General features: G+C 33.7%; 1 protein-coding gene across 3 annotated transcripts in view; it reads left to right on the forward strand.

Moving 5' to 3' along the window:
• Nucleotides 1-24,990, forward strand: part of LOC103519512 (polycomb group protein Psc) — a 70,486-nt gene that overhangs the window by 4,268 nt on the left and 41,228 nt on the right. For 2 of the 3 annotated variants that reach the window (XM_026831009.1, XM_026831016.1), the window contains exons 1-3: nt 1,870-2,087; nt 24,419-24,539; nt 24,811-24,907. In XM_026831009.1, the coding sequence (XP_026686810.1) occupies nt 2,055-2,087; nt 24,419-24,539; nt 24,811-24,907 (251 nt within the window). In that variant the 5' untranslated portion in view covers nt 1,870-2,054. Of the gene's footprint in view, nt 1-1,869; nt 2,088-24,418; nt 24,540-24,810; nt 24,908-24,990 lie in introns of those variants that run through there. The other variant, XM_026831020.1, reaches the window with a different exon arrangement.

The raw sequence follows: 24,990 nt of genomic DNA on the forward strand, positions 1-24,990 counted from the left end.
AAAAGGGTAAAAAGAAATTTTCTCTAGTTTTATGCTTGTAGCATGCCTTGATGTACAATATTTTTTTTTTTTTATGTGGAAAAAAAAAACTTATCGTTTACTGAAGCTGCATGCTGCATCCGCTTCTTTGGCATTACCTACTATAGCTATATCTGCGTCTAGTTTCCAAAAGCAGTAAGATTTCCAAGAAAAACACACACTTGGGATAGACTACTTTTTTTAATGGTTTTCACTTTAATAGGAATTACTGAGTAGAAAATTTACACACCTACTTCTCCTTTTATGACTATGTATCTCTAGAGATTGCAATATTTCGATGTAAAAACAATCTGTTCCGAAAATCTCATTATCATTAGGAACTAACTACCTACTCAAAAACTTCTCTGGAGTCGAGCGAGGTATATGCATTTCAGGTGCCAGCTAAATTAGGACTAACTGAGTACCATCACGATTATCGAAAAGCTCATTATGATCTCGAAGGAATACACGTCATTACTGATTGTTGAAGAGCTAACTAAAATAAAAAGGATCTGTCCTTTTTGAACATCATGAAAATGTCTTTAATTAAGGTCAGAATATTACACCTGAATTAATTAAGCTTATCAAATGTAAACTTAGGTCCTGTGCTGAATGTAAACTTGGGTCCTGAGCTGTAACAGCTCGAGACGTAAAAGGTAAGTGGATTCGGCGCCGTAAAAGGTAAGTGGATTCTACAATATTATTATTACTTATTATAATAATGGTTTTCACTTTAATAGGAATTACTGAGTAGAAAATTTACACACCTACTTCTCCTTTTATGACTATGTATCTCTAGAGAAACGCGTTTCATGAAATCCAGTGTGCACTGCACTGTGCTAATTTTACCGAGGTATCGGGTTTCGTGAAACCCCAGCGTTGCAAGAAACGCGATTCTTCAGTGTGCATTCTGCTTTAGCTATACTTATTGGTACATTTTGATTGAAATATGTATGTACAAGTTTATGCATGGGTTTTGTTTGAAATAGATTATTATCAAATGGGTGTAGTATTGTTGACATTTTTTTTTTTTCATTTTGTTTAAACAAATACATTAGTGTTACGTGGAGCATCGTCATCATCACGTAAGTCACAAGTGTGACAATTGACAGTAAAAACTATACAGACATCAGTGTAATATTTACTAGTCAAGTGTTTGTGTTCCAGACAGAGCTAGCGAGCACGATGTACTAAATACTCGCTACTATACTTATTAGTAGCTATACTCGGCAATCATTTTGTCGATATTTTTCGTGCTATACTGGTTATCATCGCGTATGCACGAAAATGTATAGGTAATACCCGTTTAAACCTTCGACAAAAGTAGGTATATAAATGTTACGTCGAAAAAATGGATGCTTCAGCGTTCTCAATAAAATATCATGTGTTAGGGATTTCTGTCACTCCACCAATATGAACTTCTATGTTTGGAAGGCGACATTTTCTACCGAGGTCCATTTAAATTCAGCACATCATTTATGCAATGCACGTCATAGAGGTGAATTATGTATTATTTATTTGGACTTCTTTTTCCTTCTTTGATCTATTAAAATTAAAACAAAATATACAAAAAGGGGGAAAAATAAGTTGAACAATGAAGAAACATTTTGTTGACGTCATGTAAGGATGCTATTTATTATTGGTTCAGGCGTGGCCTTGCGCAGTAGCATCATTCCCTCTATCTATCGGGCTTTGTTCGGAGTAGAGCGCACAGAAATGAAGAGTTCACTTCATTCGTGAGTAAAGTATTGTGATGACAGGAGGTTTTGTACTATTTTTTCTCTGAAAAATAGACAGTGCTGTCAATTTTTGAAGTTTTTAATTTTTAAAAATAAATTCCTTTTATTGCTATATTTAATTTATTTTTTCTAACAAAATCATATTTTTTTTTTCTTCTTTAATTGTGTTTTTGAACTTTGATTTTTTTTATTGTTATTTTTTGAATATATTTTGAACTTCAATAACGGAATGTGTTGTCAAGCATGACGCGATTTGTTTGCGGTGTTGCCAGTTGTTTTTAAAACATCATAAGGTGGATGGTGAATAGAATAACAATATTGAAATCCAAGGTAAGCTTGTATTCTTCTGTTTACGAGTATCTACAGTTTTTTGTTATGTATATATAAACAATAATATTTTTGACAATTTTTCCTCTTTATTAATGAGCTATTTAATTATTTTTGTTTTTAAGCATGTATTTTCCTATCAAGTACGTTTCTTCTATGTGTAATGTAAAAAAGGGAGGGGGGGAGGGGGTATCCCCTCTCATTATTCTTTCGCTGAACCTTTTCAGTGTTCCTATGTTGATGGAACATGGAATACTCATTTCCCCTACCAAAAATGTTTTCTCTCCTTTCATCTCTTTTGAACTCTGTGTGTCCCGTCTACATTTCTTCATTTTATGTATTTTCTCCCTTCTTTACTAAGTTTTATATTTCCCCTCTTTTCATTTCTTGTCTGACGTCACAAATCTTTGAACTCTTTCATTAGAACGGAAAATGAAATTTGAATTTTCGACCTTTTACAGTTGTTTTTTTGGAGTTTTGACCTCAGATTTGGATTTTTCCCAACTTTTTACATAAAAATCGACCATTTATTTATAAGTTTTACCCATTTGCAACTGCTCCATTACAATATGGCGGAACCTGAAGCTACTCGAGACTCGCATCAGGGATTTAAGACGCAGCGTTGACGCTAAAGTAGGGGAAGTGTAATATGGCGGAACCTGAAGCTACTCGAGACTCGCATCAGGGATTTAAGACGCAGCGTTGACGCTAAAGTAGGGGAAGTGGAATGAAAAACACGCGTCGGGTTCGCATCGCACCCACGTCGAATGAAAAACAGACCTATTGTGGGCAACTTATTTTTGGGATTGATTTAACTCTTAGACTTTTGTCCTTTTCAAAAGCTCTACAAATGAAATGGAGTAGCGGTACACTTACCTATAGTAATAAGATTAATACGATAGATTTACAATTTACAAGTATTTCTCAAAAGTACTCATGTTGTATACTATTTCTAGAATAATAAAGTATTTTACCTTCCATCAACATTAAATTTGTTTTCAAGTTGTGATCAAGCCTCAACTTGATCAAGTCCTTGCAATAAAGTTATGTTGACTTGGTAGATACAGTCAAACTAGGTTTAACAGGAACTTGAATTTATCACACTCACAAAGTATGTACCTAGCATTTGATTGGTATTAGCAGCGCTTGGATGATTGCACGTCGACTAATGAGCAAATCAGCTACTGCTTGAGTAATAATCTAAATAATACCAACACTATTCCTCGTTTCTGGCAACACGCCACACCAAACGATGCACGTAATTTGAATTGCTACAGTTAATACACCTTGTACACTTGAAGATAAATGACCCTATGTGGCTCCCGATCGTAGTACCTCCTTTATACTAACGTTTTGATTGTTTGAATTCATGAGGAGAAATATATACGACGACCTTGTCAATTTCTGATTTTCTGAGGTGTAGTATATCCGAGATATTCTGTCTAGTAATACCTGCAGATACTACCTTCATGATATGGATTTAATACTAATTTTAATAACCCCTTATGATTGTGAGCATCAGAACAAAATTTGATTAAAATGTTCTGCGAGTTTTACGGAGGGTTTGTGTTGCAAAATGAAAATGTTTTATTATAGGCAGCAACGTTATTTATTCCTCTACAAACTGTACGTAGGTACAGTGAGGGTTAAGAGCATCAGTTGAAATAACGCTCAATGTCGGTAAGCACTGCTAACACAAGAAATACTGCTAGAAGCAAAGTATGGCCAGAGAAAAGTATTTTAGGAAAAACTTTTTTATCACCAATAAAAATCGATTTCTAGTACTAACTGGGATTAATAAGAAATTAATGACCACAAACATAATCTAGTACATGTATGTCTTGTGGAGTAAACCTTCATAAAAAGGAATCGCATAATAGGGCACACCTTCTAATCCTATGTACCTTAACAGTCACAAAAAAGCGCTAATATATTTACAAAGCACGTGTATTAAAATAATTAAGATTCCTGGATTTTTGGCATCCTGGGAAACAATGGTTTCATTTTTAACACGAACAACAAAAATAATCTTCGTAATTTGCACTAAACAAATGGGTAAGGTAACTAATTAAAATTCCAAACATTCCAAATCAATATAAACTAATAATGATGAAACTTATTAAAACAACTTATTTTGCCAAAGAATAAGCTTGGTGATGGTGTGTGAATTTGTAATGAACAATTTGAACTATAAAAAATAGTTTCTTGATTAGATATAAATTCCATGGTACATAAGTACATTTTAAAATAGTAGGTACATGATGTAGGTAAGTGTATTTTTTTTTTTCAATCTTCCACACAGAATACAGAGCGGCAAGTTCGATTGAGAAAAAAACAGTATAGATCCTTCATATTACGAAGAAATCCTTTGTCCTTTTTTGCGAAACACTAACAAACATCTTCACAACAATGTTAACTCGTGCAACTTCGCTTTTGAAAACCCCCATTCCCTAGTACAAAATAATAGCAAAGCTCATTACTTAAAGTAATTAATCTAAAAGTTTTCAATCAAACACACGCAGACTGATAATGTTTTTTGCAACTTGCTCACCACATTCGCACCAAAAACGTTCATTGTCAAGGTTCGTATGCACCATAGACCAGAAGCAGACATTGAGATGAAAAAGGAAATTTCATTCACCAATTAATAAGAACTAAACATAATGAGATGGAAAGTCAGTAATTACTTCAATCAGTTGTGATATTCTGAAGCACATAAGACTACTACAGTATAAGAAAAACTCGTAAAACTAGTGGTGTATTTTTTAAAATTTATAGAAAAATTAATATGTAAGTATTGAAGAGAAAATACATATTATGTAAAACTTCCTATAAATGGGAAAATAAAAGCAATAACGAAGAAAACTGAATTGAAGAGAAATAAGATGAGAAAAAAAAAATTCAAGATATACCTACCAGCGTATAGATTGGAAATAGGAAAGATTCTTCAGCAATATTATATTTTGCACGATTGTTCGGTAATTGAATACCAATACCATGTGATCGGACTGATTTTTATGTGGTTAAAAAACGTTCGTATAGGTATAAAAAAATGCCAAAATATTTTCCAATTGCAAACTATTCAGGAGTCTCTTAAGGACACACATGGTTAACCGGCCGTCGATCGACTGATCGACATCGCGATACGTTGATCGATATCAATCGATGTCAACTGAACCGTCCACACAACACAACATCAAAAACATAGATTTATCTCGTCTATCGACGGTCGGTCGAATATGTTTGTGTACACCTTTATAAAATTAATGCAAAATTCGCAACTGTAGTATTTTCAACTTTTCTTCTCCTGAAAGGAAAAATTCTCCCATTCAACGGTGAGAATCTTTACCTCAAATACCTACCTGCAGATGGGATTTATTTCATTAATAAACCCAACGACCCCCCTCTATAATGAGAATATCAGCTTGAACCCTTGAAATCTTCTCCTTGCAAGATTTCGATCACATCCATTTCCAAATGCCAAGTGAAAATAGAATAAAAGTAAAAAAAAAAGAAAAAAAAAATCAATCTCTTGACGTTCGACACTTGACTAAAATGACCATTTCACTTGACTATCATGTTCAGATCATCATCAGAAATGAATATGAAGCTCAGGATCAAATTCGAGAATAAATTCTGAATTTTCAGCATTCAAATTAATATTGGGCTATGATCAATGACTTACTCCATGAATTACACATTCAACTACCTACTAAATTTGTCAAAAGATTTGGTACAATATTAATATTGGGCTATGATCAATGACTTACTCCATGAATTACACATTCAACTACCTACTAAATTTGTCAAAAGATTTTGGTACAATAAGTGTGATCATGTTTCAGAGATTTGGGTCGTCGAAGAAAGCAAGTATTTCAGAGATTTAGGTGAAATATTTCTAGCAAAACCAAGCGGTTCACCAACTTCTGACAATTTTTCTGCCTGAAAATATCATTTTGGGAAACAAACTCAAATCTCCATATATACTGAGCAGTCTGAAGGCTCAGAGAGCTACCCATATAGGGTGCAGCAAGTGCAAGTGATGTGATGCAATGCTGGGAACATTCTGTTGCACCCTATGGGTAGCTCTCGGAGCCTTCAGACTGCTCAGCATGTATGGAGATTTGAGTTCGTTTCCCAAAATGATGTTTGCAGCCAAAAAAATTGTCTAAAGTAGGTGAACCGCTTGGTTTTGGTAGAAATATTTCACCATCTCTGAAAAACCTACTTGCTTTCTTCGACGACCCAAATCTCTGAAACATGATCACACTTATTGTACCAAATCTTTTGACAAATTTAGTAGGTAGTTGAATGTGTAATTCATGGAGTAAGTCATTGATCATAGCCCAATATTAATTTGAATGCTGATGCTGGGAACATTCTGTAACAAGGGAAGGGATGAGCTCGCTTCAACCCTTGTGTAATCCACGGGAACGCTTTCAAAACTGACTTTGAGGTATTTAACAATTGTATTACACACATCAACTTAAATACATACCTATTGACTACAGCTACCAACTATTAGGTACCTTCCGATCAATATTGAAGTGTATACAGAAATATAGTCAGCGTTATTTAGTTTGTTTAGAACCCGTCCATCGAGTGTTTGGTATTTTACGATGAGTAGAGCTACTGGTTATCATTATTCTTACCATGTGCATTGTAATTCAACAATGACCGATAGGCAACTTCAGCATTTTTGACATTTGGGAACGTTAGGTATAAATTGTCAAGAACAAGTGAGTTACTTTTTCCTTTTTTAGTGTCAAATATGTAGATTCTCAATTTTCTCAAGGAATAATACTAACGCAGAGGTCGATATTTTTCGTGCTATACTGGTAATCATTATTCTTACCGTGTGAATTGTAATTCAACAAATAATGAGTAGTTTATATGACCGATAAGCAACTTCAGTTTACTTCAGCATTTTTGACATTTGGGAACGTTAGGTAGGTTGTCAAGAACAAGTGAGTTACTTTTTCCTTTTTTAGTGTCAAATATGTAGATTCTCAATTTTCTCAAGGAATAATACTAACGCAGAGAACTGACATTTAGGATTCACTAAACTACCGAACGCACCAGCAATTAAACTCAGACTAGCCAGCTTGGTTGGTAGCGGGTCTGCCTTGTAAGCACTAGGCCGTGGTTATCATTATTCTTACCATGTGCATTGTAATTCAACAAATAATGAGTAGATTATATGACCGATAGGCAACGTCAGTTTACTTCAGCATTTTTGACATTTGGGAACGTTAGGTAGGTTGTCAAGAACAAGTGAGTTACTTTTCCTTTTTTAGTGTCAAATATGTAGATTCTCAATTTTCTCAAGGAATAATACTAACGCAGAGAACTGACAATCATGATGCACTAAACTACCGAACGCACCAGCAATTAAACTCAGACTAGCCAGCTTGGTTGGTAGCGGGTCTGCCTTGTAAGCACTAGGCCGCAGGTTCGATTCCCGCCCGGGGAGGAAATCATCCTGAACAGATAATGTTCGTTCTCGGAACGGACATGTGTTAGGCCAGTGAGATGATTAGGGATTTTGTGGATTTTTTAAAACCTTTTTTTTTTCGAAACTACTGAGGTAGGAAGTAGGAAGCTCAATACTAGTGATTTTTCAGGGTAGTAGAAAAATTCACTACAAGAGGTTATCTTACTGCAGTAGGTAAGCTGAACATGAAGATTTGTCTCTAACTTGATCTTATTTCGAGTGGATTATTACAAAGATGAATTATGTATTATTTATTTGGACTTCTTTTTCCTTCTTTGATCTATTAAAATTAAAACAAAATATACAAAAAGGGGGAAAAATAAGTTGAACAATGAAGAAACATTTTGTTGACGTCATGTATACGCGTATGCACGAAAATGTATAGGTAATACCCGTTTAAACCTTCGAAAAAAGTAGGTATATAAAATGTTACGTCGAAAAAATGGATGCTTCAGCGTTCTCAATAAAATATCATGTGTTTAGGGATTTCTGTCACTCCACCAATATGAATTTCTATGTTTGGAAGGCGACATTTTCTACCGAGGTCCATTTAAATTCAGCACATCATTTATGCAATGCACGTCATAGAGGTGAATTATTTTACAAAGAAATATTAACATCGGGAAATAATATCGCGTAGTAAACTGTACAATCGTTGATATCTGTCAGTCACACAGCACTGCTATGGTTTGTAATCATATCATAACGGAATTTAGATAGAAAATGTGCGAAATCTCACAACGCTCTCTCATTTATGCATTCAATTTCATCAAAATTATTTTTCCAAAGCAGGAAAATGAAAGCAATTTAGTACAAGATTTGATATATTCATGAAATTTATGATGAGACCAAGAAAAACTCGTAAAACTAGTGGTGTATTTTTTAAAATCCATAGAAAAATTAATATGTAAGTATTGAATAGAAAATACATATTGTGTAAAACTTCCTATAAATGGGAAAATAAAAGCAATAACGAAGAAAACTGAATTGCAGAGAAATAAGATGAGAAAAAAAAAATTCAAGATATACCAGCTTATAGATTGGAAATAGGAAAGATTCTTCAGCAATATTATATTTTGCACGATTGTTCGGTAATTGAATATCATGTGATCGGACTGATTTTTATGTGGTTAAAAAACGTTCGTATAGGTATAAAAAAATGCCAAAATATTTTCCAATTGCAAACTATTCAGGAGTCTCTTAAGGACACACATGGTTAACCGGCCGTCGATCGACTGATCGACATCGATCAACGTTGATCGATATCAATCGATGTCAACTGAACCGTCCACAAAACACAACATCAAAAACATAGATTTATCTCGTCTATCGACGGTCGGTCGAATATGTTTGTGTACACCTTTATAAAATTACTGCAAAATTCGCAACTGTAGTATTTTCAACTTTTCTTCTCCTGAAAGGAAAAATTCTCCCATTCAATGGTGAGAATCTTTACCTCAAAACCTACCTGCAGATGGGATTTATTTCATTAATAAACCCAACGACCCCCCTCTATAATGAGAATATCAGCTTGAACCCTTGAAATCTTCTCCTTGCAAGATTTCGATCACATCCATTTCCAAGTGCCAAGCGGAAATAGAATAAAAGTGAAAAAAAAAATCAATCTCTTGATGTTCGACACTCGACTAAAATGACCATTTCACTTGACTACCTACATATATTATCATGTTCAGATCATCATCAGAAATGAATATGAAGCTCAGGATCAAATTCGAGATTAAATTCTGAATTTTCAGCATTCAAATTAATATTGAAGCAACAGAAACTCCCGCTACGAGGAGGTAGTGATAACCCGCTTAAGAATTGGACACACCCGGGTAACACATGACCACTTATTCAAAAGAGACCCTCGACCCACCTGCGGGTGCGGTGATACCCTAACCGTGGACCATATATTTAATTGCCGCACACACCTACAAATACGTTCCTCCCTCCCCTCACCACCAGCCCTCGATAACAACCCTGCCAACATCGATTCGGCCTTAATGTACCTGAAGGCCATTGGACTATACACTAAGATCTAGGTAAACAGGGGACGGCGCGAACGACACAAGAGTGTTAAAGCGCCTAACTGGAAAAAAAAAAAAAACTTCAAAATTTTCATTGGGAAAAACTTACGTACCTACTTTTTTTTCTTCAAAATTATCAGTTGGAAAGACATACTTTTTTTTTCTTCAAAATTCTCAGTCGGAAAGACATAGGTACTTTTGTTTTCTTCAAAATTATCATTGGTAACATTTTCTTTGGCACACCGATATACTTCAAAATTATCAGTGGGAAAGACATATCTACATTATCTTTCTTCGAAATTATCAGTGGTAACATTTTCTTTGGCACACCGATATACTTCAAAATTATCAGTGGGAAAGACATATCTACATTATCTTTCTTCGAAATTATCAGTGGTAACATTTTCTTTGGCACACCGATATACTTCAAAATTATCAGTGGGAAAGACATATCTACATTATCTTTCTTCGAAATTATCAGTGGTAACATTTTCTTTGGCACACCGATATACTTCAAAATTATCAGTGGGAAAGACATATCTACATTATCTTTCTTCGAAATTATCAGTGGTAACATTTTCTTTGGCACACCGATATACTTCAAAATTATCAGTGGGAAAGACATATCTACATTATCTTTCTTCGAAATTATCAGTGGTAACATTTTCTTTGGCACACCGATATACTTCAAAATTATCAGTGGGAAAGACATATCTACATTATCTTTCTTCGAAATTATCAGTGGTAACATTTTCTTTGGCACACCGATATACTTCAAAATTATCAGTGGGAAAGACATATCTACATTATCTTTCTTCGAAATTATCAGTGGTAACATTTTCTTTGGCACACCGATATACTTCAAAATTATCAGTGGGAAAGACATATCTACATTATCTTTCTTCGAAATTATCAGTGGTAACATTTTCTTTGGCACACCGATATACTTCAAAATTATCAGTGGGAAAGACATATCTACATTATCTTTCTTCGAAATTATCAGTGGTAACATTTTCTTTGGCACACCGATATACTTCAAAATTATCAGTGGGAAAGACATATCTACATTATCTTTCTTCGAAATTATCAGTGGTAACATTTTCTTTGGCACACCGATATACTTCAAAATTATCAGTGGGAAAGACATATCTACATTATCTTTCTTCGAAATTATCAGTGGTAACATTTTCTTTGGCACACCGATATACTTCAAAATTATCAGTGGGAAAGACATATCTACATTATCTTTCTTCGAAATTATCAGTGGTAACATTTTCTTTGGCACACCGATATACTTCAAAATTATCAGTGGGAAAGACATATCTACATTATCTTTCTTCGAAATTATCAGTGGTAACATTTTCTTTGGCACACCGATATACTTCAAAATTATCAGTGGGAAAGACATATCTACATTATCTTTCTTCGAAATTATCAGTGGTAACATTTTCTTTGGCACACCGATATACTTCAAAATTATCAGTGGGAAAGACATATCTACATTATCTTTCTTCGAAATTATCAGTGGTAACATTTTCTTTGGCACACCGATATACTTCAAAATTATCAGTGGGAAAGACATATCTACATTATCTTTCTTCGAAATTATCAGTGGTAACATTTTCTTTGGCACACCGATATACTTCAAAATTATCAGTGGGAAAGACATATCTACATTATCTTTCTTCGAAATTATCAGTGGTAACATTTTCTTTGGCACACCGATATACTTCAAAATTATCAGTATAGGCAGCAACGTTATTTATTCCTGTACATTCTGTACAAACTGTACGTACAGTGAGGGTTAAGAGCATCAGTTGAAATAACGCTCAATGTCGGTAAGCACTGATGCTAACACAAGAAATACTGCTAGAAGCAATGTATGGCCAGAGAAAAGTATTTTAGGAAAAACTTTTTTATCACCAATAAAAATTGATTTCTAGTACTAACTGGGATTAATAAGAAATTAATGACCACAAACATAATCTAGTACATGTATGTCTTGTGGAGTAAACCTTCATAAAAAGGAATCGCATAATAGGGCACACCTTCTAATCCTATGTACCTTAACAGTCACAAAAAAGCGCTAATATATTTACAAAGCACGTGTATTAAAATAATTAAGATTCCTGGATTTTTGGCATCCTGGGAAACAATGGTTTCATTTTTAACACGAACAACAAAAATAATCTTCGTAATTTGCACTAAACAAATGGGTAAGGTAACTAATTAAAATTCCAAACATTCCAAATCAATATAAACTAATAGTGATGAAACTTATTAAAACAACTTATTTTGCCAAAGAATAAGCTTGGTGATGGTGTGTGAATTTGTAATGAACAATTTGAACTATAAAAAATAGTTTCTTGATTAGATATAAATTCCATGGTACATAAGTACATTTTAAAATAGTAGGTACATGAGGTAGGTAAGTGTAATTTTTTTTTCAATCTTTCATGGCGTCTAATACAACATTAACGATAGGTTTTCCTAATCCATACTTATTATAAAACAAATGACTTTTCAAACTGGTGTACCGTGTTTCCAGGTCATTTTAAGAAAAAGATGTTTAGATTAGTTTTTCTTGGAATGATTGGAAAAAATACCAATTACCACAAATCTTCCATAAACTGTCATAAAATTGATGAAAAATGGCATTTTCTAATACAACTCACAAGAAACGTTTCCCTAGATTACCTACTGCAAAACTGATGACTTAAGGACTGTCGTACTGCGTTTTAAGGGAGTTTTGAGCAAAAGTTGTCTTAGGTAAGTTTGTCCTTAAGGGGTTAAAATTATACCGATAACCACAAACCTTCCATAAACTGTCATAAATTGAATAGGTTAGATTGTTTAAAAAGGTACAAAATGTACTGACGGGCATTTATCTTCCATAAACTGCCATGAATTCAATATAAATGGCGTCTAATACAACAATAACGATAGGTTTTCCTAATCCATACTTGTTATAAAACAAATGACTTTTCAAACTGGTGTACTGTGTTTCCAGGTCATTTTAAGAAAAAGATGTCTTAGATAAGTTTTTGAGTGATTGGAAAAAATACCAATTAACACAAATCTTCCATAAACTGTCATAAAACTGATGAAAAATGGCGTCTTCTAATACCTAATACAACTCACAAGAAACGTTTCCCTAGATTACCTACTGCAAAACTGATGACTTAAGGACTGTCGTACTGCGTTTTAAGGGAGTTTTGAGCAAAAGTTGTCTTAGGTAAGTTTGTCCTTAAGGGGTTAAAATTATACCGATAACCACAAACCTTCCATAAACTGTCATAAATTGAATAAAAATGGCGTCTTCTAATACAACTCAAAAGAAATGTTTCCGTAGATACGGGTACTATAAAAACAAAATAAGGACATACTCGTAATTATACATGTATAGGACTAATTTACCGTGTTTCAAGGGCATTTTAGGCTAACTTTGTCCAGAAGGGGTTAAAAAATGTTCTGACGACTACCAATCTTCCATAAACTGTCATTAAGTGGATAAAAATCGCGTCTTCTCTATAAGAATCGTTTTCTCCTGGACCAATCCATAGCACATGACTTTTAGAACTGTTGTAGGTTTTAACGGTATTTTAGGCACAAGATGTATAAGTCTAAGGTATGTTTGTCCTAAATGTGTTAAAAAAAAAGCAATGCCCGGATATTCTAAATTATAATGGCGTGGCGTCTTGTGGAACAAACACTCCATGAAAAAACAATGTCATACAAATGAAATTAAGTAAATATTAAGCTTGTTGTTGCGCGTTTATAGTACTACCGCTCGATTCTAAGCGGGTGTATACAGAAATATAGTCAGCGTTATTTAGTTTGTTTAGAACCCGTCCATCGAGTGTTTGGTATTTTACGATGAGTAGAGGTACAGTCTCTTATCTTTTGTTTATATCTCGAACAAATGTGTTAAGTTAAAGGTTTTGATGAAATAAGGTGGTGTGGTCCATAGGTATACAACGAGATATGGAACATAATATATGTATAATTTAAATTTCCTCAGGCCTCATAGTATTGAAAAATAACATAATATGTAGTTATGTAGGTGTTTTTCGTAGTAAGTAGGTAATTTTTAATTTTCTATGCAGTTTCATAAGCTAAGAAGAGGTAGGTAAACGTTGCGTTGTACTTGTAAATTGTAAAACGGTGTCTGTAAAACATTAGTCCATGTTGTACTATACCTAGTGTTAAAATTAAGAGTAAATTTTCATCATCCCTCGTTTAGCTTAAATTCATACTTTTTAATGAAATAATGATAATTTTTAATACGAAGACACCCAAGATCGAAATGAAGCACACAAATAAAGTTGTATGTTGGTTGAATAGATAAATCACCTCTTTTGGGTTACTCTATTATCCTTTAAATATGGAGTAATGGGATTTTAGTTATATGACTTTTTAAGAAATAATAAATAAATAGGAAGGAGAGTTCAGTGACGCCTCTTCGAAAAAATCTCGTCTTTAAAAGGAAATGACATTGTTTGACTGGATATTGAGATGAACTAAGAAAACAAAGCATACACCACAAAAATAGTTACCAGAAACTATGGGAGGAAAAGGAAACGAAAGTAAAGTTCAAGATAAACATAATGTCCATCTTTTAAGATAGTTATGTTTTATTAATTTCTTTAATGAAACAGATCTCTAATGAACGTTCGGCACTGGTTACCTAAATTTATTCAGAAGAGAATTAACATAAAATATCATTTTTATTCTTTACATAATAATGGAGAGTAGTTTTGTTTCTCTAATTATATTCAATTTTGAAGTCAGAATAAGAATCGTGTATTTTATGTGACTGACTAAATCTTCTCAATACCGACAAAAAAAAAAAAAAAAAAAAAAAAAAAAAATTCAGTTTTTTTTTTTTGTTTTTGTGGCTGTTGTTTTTTTTTTTTAAAAAAAAAAAGTTGAACCTGGTATCAGTTTGTTGTTGTTGTTGTTGTTGTTGTTGTTGTTGTTGTTGTTGTTGTTGTTGTTGTTGTTGTTGTTTTTATTTTGTTATTGTTATTATTAATCATTTATTTATTTAGATGGAAAAAGCTTGAGCTTTCAATACAACTATAGTAGATATAACTAAAGGTTTAGTAGCTTTGAGTCTACGAAGTCTTTGTCATAATAGGTAGGGTAAGTACTCTTGAGTTTGAGAGAAAAGTAGTTAGCTAGTTAGGCTTGCTTCCTACCTTTTAGGGCTGTATTACTTTATTCTCAGACAAATTTCACTAGGCTAAGACTGAGCTTACCAGGCAACATTATTAGATATTAGATTCTTTAACCTATTTTTATTTATTCTAAACACTGTCTAATAATTGAAAAAGTATATGAAGCTCGCTTTTATAATTTGGATCATCTTTTTGGTGAGTAATAGAATACCTTTGGGAATCTACAGAAGAACACAACAAAATCGGGTGAAATTAATTAAGCCCGGAAAAAATTTGGTAGTAAGAAATCAAATATTTCCTAGTGCCTACATAGTACATACTATATAACATGACACATGACGTTTCCAATGTTCATAAGGAAAACAATGGTTTTTGGAAATTTTCAAAAAGTAAGACTCAAAATACCAGCTACACACAGTAACTAAATATCTATTGTCTATTATGACGCTACATGATAGTCCAAGTTTCCAGATAAAAAATTTCCAATTTCTCACAACTTCATACCTTCCTCGGAAGAATATATAACTCTACAGCCAATTAAAAATGGTCGTGGAACTGGTTTTTCAATCGTAAGGCATCTCACTTGTAGCGAGGTTCAACACAAGACACTCTACAGCCAATTAAAAATGGTCGTGGAACTGGTTTTTCAATCGTAAGGCATCTCACTTGTAGCGAGGTTCAACACAAGACTCCCACTCGGAAATCGCCCCAGGGTTCGGCCAGTGGTCCCGCAGCTCACGCAGTGTTTGTGTTGAACATCCCGAGCTAAACACTTTGTACTTCAATACCTCGGGGAGATCAGGTCTCATAAATAGGACCGCTTCATCTTTCTTCATTATTTACAACTTCAAGCCCAACCTGTTTTTGAAACTTCTTAAAAAGAAAAAAAAAAAAAAATCTCCATGAGCACATAATCCATATAAAAATATTCTTGCTAAAGCTAAATAATTATGTATAAAATTTAAGATGTAAGTAAATAATAATAATTTTTCATTACCTAAATCCAAGAAAAACTCGTATGTAATATAAATATATAAAGAGACCGACATAGATCCCACATGACAAATGACATTAACGAGGTAAATAATACATGTACCAACTTGAAAAAAAAAGAAGAAAACAGAAAGAAAGAAAACACCTTTTGGTACTCAAATACTTACTGAATATAGAGTGGGTTCATTGCTCGACCACCTATTATGATAGATTTGATCAATGTGGTCGTTATCTGATTCAAAAAAGATAAAGAACGATGAAAATTGAAAAGGCGGTTTCTCCTCAGATGTTTTTCTTTAAATGTGAGGTGAAATACTTGGGGTATTGGAAGCAAATGTATTGGTTTAATCTCAAATCCAAAAAATACTGCTAATAAACACTGTGAGCACGAATGACGAAGTCACTTGAAACATCGTTCAATCTATTTATACTCGCCTTGTTCTTCAAGAACTTTTGCTATACTAGGAAATCCCTTTCTATGTATTTTCTGGAGACAGTGTAGGAAAAAATTTCGAATGACTTTATCTTCAGGCCTTCTAAATTATACAAAATACAACAATTTGAAGGTCCTGAAATCTCCAAAATGTAACTGAATATTCTCAAGTTCATAACACGCACATAGGTATACTTGTAAGGTTCTAGAAATTCCATATATGAAAAGAAGTAACAACACATAGCGGGCATTTTACCACTTTTAGGTACATTTCTCGTTAAAGTTGCCGGAAGTAGGTATGTTCTCTAGAGGGTCCAAAATATTATAGCGGTACTAAAACCGTCTAAACTGCCATTAAAATGAGAAAAAAATGGCGTCATTTTAGACAGCACAAGAAATGACTCCAGAAGATACTTCGTAAAAACTAATAAAGTTTAGTACCCTTCTATCGTGATTTAGGGACATTTGAAGCCAAAGTTGCCGGGGATGAATTAGTCCCAAAAATGATTGAAAAAATTATTGGTGCCGCCAAATCTTCCATAAACTGTCATAAACTAAGTTAAAAATGGCGTCTTCTAGAACAAAATAAGAAATTATACAACGATAAAACTAATAAACATGCAACGATAGGAGCCTTTAAAATGTGATTCAGGGGCTATTTAGGCTAAATTTGACCAAAGGATGTTTGTCTTCAAAGTTGAGAAAAATATATCAGTGCCGCCTATTGAACAATTTATTGGTGCCGCCAAATCTTCCATAAACTGTCATAAACTAAGTTAAAAATGGCGTCTTCTAGAACAAAATATAAGAAATCATACAACGATAAAACTAATAAACATGCAACTATAAGAGCCTTTAAAACGTGATTCAAGGGCTATTTAGGCTAAATTTGACCAAAGGATGTTTGTCTTCAAAGTTGAGAAAAATATATCAGTGCCGCCAAATCTTCAAAAACTGTCATAAACGAGTAGAAATGGCATCTTCTAAGGCAAAATGAGTGAAATAATATTCAACTCCAGACCACGTAAATATTAGAAATTTAGAACATTATAAATACAGTGTTTTGAGGGCATTTAGGGCTAAAGCTGTCTTTCTGATATTTTGAATTCACAGGCGATTTTGTATCTTACTTCAGCCATTTTTGTAAACTTTTATTTGGATTTGTTTCAGTCTGTTCAATCTTTCACACAGAATACAGATCGGCAAGTTCGATTGAGAAAAAAACAGTATAGATCCTTCATATTACGAAGAAATCCAATCTTTCACACAGAATACAGATCGGCAAGTTCGATTGAGAAAAAAACAGTATAGATCCTTCATATTACGAAGAAATCCTTTGTCCTTTTTTGCGAAACACTAACAAACATCTTCACAACAATGTTAACTCGTGCAACTTCGCTTTTGAAAACCCCCATTCCCTAGTACAAAATAATAGCAAAGCTCATTACTTAAAGTAATTAATCTAAAAGTTTTCAATCAAACACACGCAGACTGATAATGTTTTTTGCAACTTGCTCACCACATTCGCACCAAAAACGGTAGTACAAAATAATAGCAATAGCTCATTACTCAAAGTAATTAATCTAAAAGTTTTCAATCAAACACACGCAGACTGATAATGTTTTTTGCAACTTGCTCACCACATTCGCACCAAAAACGTTCATTGTCAAGGTTCGTATGCACCATAGACCAGAAGCAGACATTGAGATGAAAAAGGAAATTTCATTCACCAATTAATAAGAACTAAACATAATGAGATGGAAAGTCAGTAATTACTTCAATCAGTTGTGATATTCTGAAGCACATAAGACTACTACAGTATGAGTATGTAGTGGTCATTTAATAATTAGTATTCAAGCAGACACGATGTATGTCGCATACTAATAGTTTTCTTACACAAAGTATACTTGGTATGAAGTTAGAGTTCATCCAAGTTGTTAGTTAGGGTCCATCTTTTTACTATTTTTTTTTTTTTTTTTTTTTTTTTAATTACTGAATAAAGCTGTCAGAGGTAAGAAAGTCCAAAAACGATCCAAAAATTAACTGGCGGTCACAAATCTTCCATAAACTTCTATAAATTGATTTAAAATGGACTTTTCGAGTAAAAATTGCCAGAAATATTTTCTATACGTTTTACAAAACAAGTAATTATTGGGACCACTGTACCATGTTTAGAGGGCAATTTAGGATCTTTAGGCTAAAGTTGTCTGAGGTTAGATTGTTTAAAAAGGTACAAAATGTACTGACGGGCATTTATCTTCCATAAACTGCCATAAATTCAATATAGATGGCGTCTAATACAACATTAACGATAGGTTTTCCTAATCCATACTTATTATAAAACAAATGACTTTTCAAACTGGTGTACCGTGTTTCCAGGTCATTTTAAGAAAAAGATGTTTAGATTAGTTTTTCTTGGAATGATTGGAAAAAATACCAATTACCACAAATCTTCCATAAACTGTCATAAAATTGATGAAAAATGGCATTTTCTAATACAACTCACAAGAAACGTTTCCCTAGATTACCTACTGCAAAACTGATGACTTAAGGACTGTCGTACTGCGTTTTAAGGGAGTTTTGAGCAAAAGTTGTCTTAGGTAAGTTTGTCCTTAAGGGGTTAAAATTATACCGATAACCACAAACCTTCCATAAACTGTCATAAATTGAATAAAAACTGCGTCTTCTAATACAACTCAAAAGAAATGTTTCCGTAGATACGGGTACTATAAAACAAAATAAGGACATAATTATACATGTATAGGACTAATTTACCGTGTTTCAAGGGCATTTTAGGCAAACTTTGCCCGGAAGGGGTTAAAAAATGTTCTGACGACTACCAATCTTCCATAAACTGTCATTGAGTGGATAAAAATCGCGTCTTCTCTATAAGAATCGTTTTCTCGTGGACCAATGCATAGCACATGACTTTTAGAACTGTCGTAGGTTTTAACGGTATTTTAGGCACAAGATGTATAAGTCTAAGGTAAGTTTGTCCTAAATGTGTAAAAAAAAAAAAATAGCAATGGCCGGAAATTCTAAATTATAATGGCGTGGCGTCTTGTGGAACAAACACTCTATGAAAAAACAATGTCATACAAATGAAATTAAGTAAATATTAAGCTTGTTGTTGCGCGTTTATAGTACTACCGCTCGATTCTAAGCGGTAACTTTGGGAGAAGAATATGTTGGAAAAAAGTTCTTGAAAATTTTGGCACTGCCAAAAATGCCATAAACTGTCATAGACTCAGTGTAGGATCGTATTTTATGACACAAAATATTTCGTATTCTTGAAATAACATGTATTATTATAACTGAAAATTTAGCAAACATAATTACCTATGTACTTGCGTGTTTTAGGGCATTAACTGGCAAATTTGGACAAACTAGTATAATGTCTTAAAAACTGAACGTAAAATAGGACTTGGATATCTTATAAAAACTGTCACAATACAAAATATATCGGTAAAAGAACGACATATTGGAATCGCTTGTGAAATGATTCACTGTAAACTATTTTCAAGTTAGGCATCCATTTACTGTAATTTAATAGCATTTTATAGGGAAATTGGTTAGAGTCAAATCTGTTCAGAAAATTTTGAGCTTTCAATAGGCATTAAAAAATCTGTCATAAACTGCCATAAAATTGAAGTAGTTTAGGTTTAGTTTATGACGCATCCAGTAGGTATCCTTCGTATGTTTTGAAGAAATACGAACCTGAGACAATTTTAGCTTTTATTTAGCAAATAAATAAATACTCTTAAAACATTTTTTGGTTAAAATTGGTTAGAAATAGATGTAAATGATCCACATGGGACTTGTATTTAATCTATAAAATGACACCTACAATATTCTACGCTACAATTAGTACAATTTTTGGGAATGATGATGTATTAGGCCCGCACAACTTGAAAAATGATATCAGATCAGTTATTTTTATAATCATGTCGTAATACTGATTTGGTCTAAGTAAAATTAGTCGAGATGTTATTTTTACCTTTAAGCTGTAAATAAGGAGCATTCTTTTTGTTCAATGTCGTAAGCTGAGACAAACAGATTCAACTCTTTAAGTATTTCTCTTTAGCGTAATTTTTCGTCATTTTTGTCAAAAACCAAAGAATAAACATCCAGCAGGCATTTTTAATTATAATGTATTTCCCCCCCCCCTTTAGAGGAACTTTTCTGATTTCTGAAATCTTCATATAAATTATGTACTATCCAGGTATTCTTTATATTTCTTACGCCACATACAGAAATGTATTCAATACCTTAACAGTAATAGGGCTTCCATATAGGTACATCAATTGATAGCCTTCCTGTACGAAGCATTTGCGTACGTTTATTGTTTAATTACTTGATCCATCGCCATTTTGTTCCAGCGTCACCCTTAAAACCATGATCATCGAGTAGGTAATAAAATGCCATAAGCATAATTTTGTATGCACACCTTATTCTTCTAGAGAGATTGGCTTCTAGTTCAGGCATCACACGTGTTCGTTGTGCTGTATAAATGGGAGGAGTTTGATGTTTTCATGTCAGATAGTAGCGTGTGTTGAGAAACAAGGTTATTTACTTCTCTGTTGTGGAGACTTGAGAGTTGTATACGTGCAGCTTGGCTTGAGTTAGACAAAACAACCTTTCACTACTAGTAGACCTGGTGAGATTTTACCACACAAGACAATTTAGAATCATACCAGAATACATGCTTTCATGCTTATAGTTAGGTACTTATTTATGTTAGAATAGAATGTTCTTGAAAATTTTGGCACTGCCAAAAATGCCATAAACTGTCATAAACTCAGTGTAGGATCGTATTTTATGACACAAAATATTTCGTATTCTTGAAGTAACGTGTATTATTATAACTGAAACTTTAGCAAACATTACAAACATAATTACCTATGTACTTGCGTGTTTTAGGGCATCAACTGGCAAATTTGGACAAACTCTTATAATGTCTTAAAAACTGAACCTAAAATAGGACTTGGATATCTTCTTAAAACTGTCACAATACATATATGTAGGTAATATATCGGTAAAAGAACGACATATTGGAATCGCTTGTGAAATGATTCACTGTAGACTATTTTCAAGTTAGGCATCCATTTACTGCAATTTAAAAGCATTTTATAGGGAAATTGGTTAGAGTCAAATCTGTTCAGAAAATTTTGAGCTTTCAATAGGCATTGAAAAATCTGTCATAAACTGCCATAAAATTGAAGTAGTTTAGGTTTAGTTTATGACGCATCCAGTATCCTTGGTATGTTTTGAAGAAATACGAACCTGAGACAATTTTAGCTTTTATTAAGCAAATAAATACATACTCTTAAAACATTTTTTGGTTAAAATTGGTTAGAAATAGATGTAAATGATCCACATGGGTCATGGGACCTGTATTTAATCCATAAAATGACACCTACAATTCTACGCTACAATTATAACAATTTTTGGGGAATGATGATGTATTAGGCGCGCACAACTTGAAAAATGATATCAGATCAGTTATTTCTATAATCATGTCGTAATACTGATTTGGTCTAAGTAAAATTAGTCGAGATTTTATTTTTACCTTTAAGCTGTAAATAAGGAGCATTCTTTTTGTTCAATGTCGTAAGCTGAGACAAAATAACAGATTCAACTCTTTGAGTATTTCTCTTTAGCGTAATAATTTTTCGTCATTTTTGTCAAAAACCAAAGAATAAACATCCAGCAGGCATTTTTAATTATAATGTATTCCCCCCCCCCTTTAGAGGAACTTTTCTGATTTCTGAAATCTTCATATAAATTATGTACTATCCAGGTATTCTTTATATTTCTTACGCTACATACAGAAATGTATTCAATACCTTAACAGTAATAGGGCTTCCATATAGGTACATCAATTGATAGCCTTCCTGTACGAAGCATTTGCGTACGTTTATTGTTTAATTACTTGATCCATCGCCATTTTGTTCCAGCGTCACCCTTAAAACCATGATCATCGAGTAGGTAATAAAATGCCATAAGCATAATTTTGTATGCACACCTTATTCTTCTAGAGAGATTGGCTTCTAGTTCAGGCATCACACGTGTTCGTTGTGCTGTATAAATGGGAGGAGTTTGATGTTTTCATGTCAGATAGTAGCGTGTGTTGAGAAACAAGGTTATTTACTTCTCTGTTGTGGAGACTTGAGAGTTGTATACGTGCAGCTTGGCTTGAGTTAGACAAAACAACCTTTCACTACTAGTAGACCTGGTGAGATTTTACCACACAAGACAATTTAGAATCATACCAGAATACATGCTTTCATGCTTATAGTTAGGTACTTATTTATGTAAATGTAAATGCAATTTCTTTGTGTTATTATGTCACAACTTTGGTGCTCACCGCAGCATTGTAGGATTTTTCCCAATAAGTATCTCAATAATCCTAACAACCAATGTTTACCTACCATGCTGGCACCGGTTGCTATGCGCATTTACATGTCATAGCTACTCATTTTCCTCACGAGGCTGAGTGGGCCCCGCAACAGCCAGTCACGGGATCAATCAACATTTACATGTCATAGCTACTCATTTTCCTCACGAGGCTGAGTGGGCCCCGCAACAGCCAGTCACGGAATCAATCATTTGCTTACATGTCATAGCTACTCATTTTCCTCACGAGGCTGAGTGGGCCCCGCAACAGCCAGTCACGGGAGCAATCATTTGCATGTATATCTCAATAATCCTAACAACCAATGTTTACCTACCATGCTGGCACCGGTCGCTATGCGCATTTACATGTCATAGCTATTTCCTCACGAGGCTGAGTGGGCCCCGCAACAGCCAGTCACGGGATCAATCATTTGCATGATACAAATTTCTTGACCCTGCCGGGATTCGAACCCGGGTCTCCCGCGTGCAAGGCGAGCGCAGTGACCACTACGCCATGGGAGCTGACTGAAACGAGGCAGGGAATCGAACCCGGGTCCTGTGTGCAAGGCGAGTGCAGTGACCACTACGCCATGGGAGCTGACTGTACTTATTTATGTTAGAATAGAAAACTGCAGAAATTAAAATTCGACAGGAAAAAGCAATTACCGATTTTGCTGACATTGTTGTTCGATAGAATAGAAAACTGCAGAAATTAAAATTCGACAGGAAAAAGCAATTACCGATTTTGCTGACATTGTTGTTCGAGATAAGCAAGGTATTTTTCTCCTTCCTGGAAAGTGATGTTCTGAATTCACAATTCTTGTAAATCAATAATACACATCATTTTTAGATTTCTATCCTTATCCTTGAAGTTTTGTTCGGAGCTTGGTTGATTTCACCAAGACTATAAATGTTTGTGCAATCATTCTTTGTCACGAATTGTGTTGAAGATTGCAAAGGTTGTGTAAATACGAATAGAAGAGTAGACGCAGGGAACAACAAAGGCCAAAAGAGGCTTAAAGGCCTCTTGTACTATTCATCTCACTCAATATACCCATGAGTATCGATCCTTGTATTTCCATTGACTTGATTTGCAATGGATGTTTTGTATTTAATGGATAGGGCTGAGAGTTTCATTTCAAAAGATTCCCCCTTCAGATTTTTTACATTTCTTTTGTGTAGGTTCTTTTTCAATTCAAGGGACGAACTACCCCTCCTTATATTTTTTCACCCTCATAAATATAAAATGTTTCATTGCATTCTGTTCGTTTACATTTATATGGATTTAAGCTCTATTCTATTCTGCTTTCTTACATCTTTCTTGTTCTTCCTCTCCTTTGTGTTCTGTTCATTATTGTCGCCATTAATTTTTCAATATTGATGACTCATTACTTCTCGATTATATTGATAATACTTGCTTTATGTAGAAACACCTCATGTACTATATGAAGTACAACAGTATAACTTATAATGCTATAGAGGTATAGTATATTAATTAATTATGTTGATGGGTTTGATTTTTTTCCACGTCGTAGCTCATACGGGATTAACTTATAATGCTATAGAGGTATAGTATATTAATTAATTATGTTGATGGGTTTGATTTTTTTCCACGTCGTAGCTCATACGGGATGTACATTGTACGTAGTCTTGTAGAAAAACTTTGCAAGTACTTTTTGTGTGTTTGGAGAGCGAATATAGCCTTTTCTTTTTCTTTGTAATTTTTTCCACTCAAATTTAAAACTTTTCCTTGAAAATTTCTACATATTCATTAATTAATGTTTTCATTCTTGTTGCGCTTGTTTCAGATGCGTCCTACAAGTCGAAGTGACAAACTTTTGGTCCGAGATGTAAACCCGCACCTCTTGTGTGTTCTATGCCGAGGATATTTTGTCGAAGCCACCTCAATTGTCGAATGCCTTCATTCTTGTAAGTTCCTACCACCTACTACGTACATGTATTTATGTAAAATTTCTTCTTCGTTATTTCTTCTCTCTCTCAAATCCAATAACTTCTTTACTTTATTTTTAATTAGGTATTTCAGTTTTCTTTTATTTTTCTAATGTTTATTTATCATGTATAGTTATATTGCCTTTGCCTCAGATGATTATGACAATGAGTTTCTGATATTTTGAATTCACAGGCGATTTTGTATCTTACTTCAGCCATTTTTGTAAACTTTTATTTGGATTTGTTTCAGTCTGCAAGTCATGCATAGTCAAATATATCAAAACAAGTCGCTACTGTCCAATATGTGATGTACAGCTAAATCGTCAAGATCCCTTTCTAAGTCTCAAGTAAGTTCATGATTCATTGTTATGGTATCTAGATATGTATAATGGTAGTAAAGGATCTTTTAATATGCTAATTTGTTGTTGGT

The sequence above is a fragment of the Diaphorina citri genome, unplaced genomic scaffold, assembly GCF_000475195.1.
Source record: "Diaphorina citri unplaced genomic scaffold, Diaci psyllid genome assembly version 1.1 scaffold65, whole genome shotgun sequence".
NCBI lineage: Eukaryota > Metazoa > Arthropoda > Insecta > Hemiptera > Psyllidae > Diaphorina > Diaphorina citri.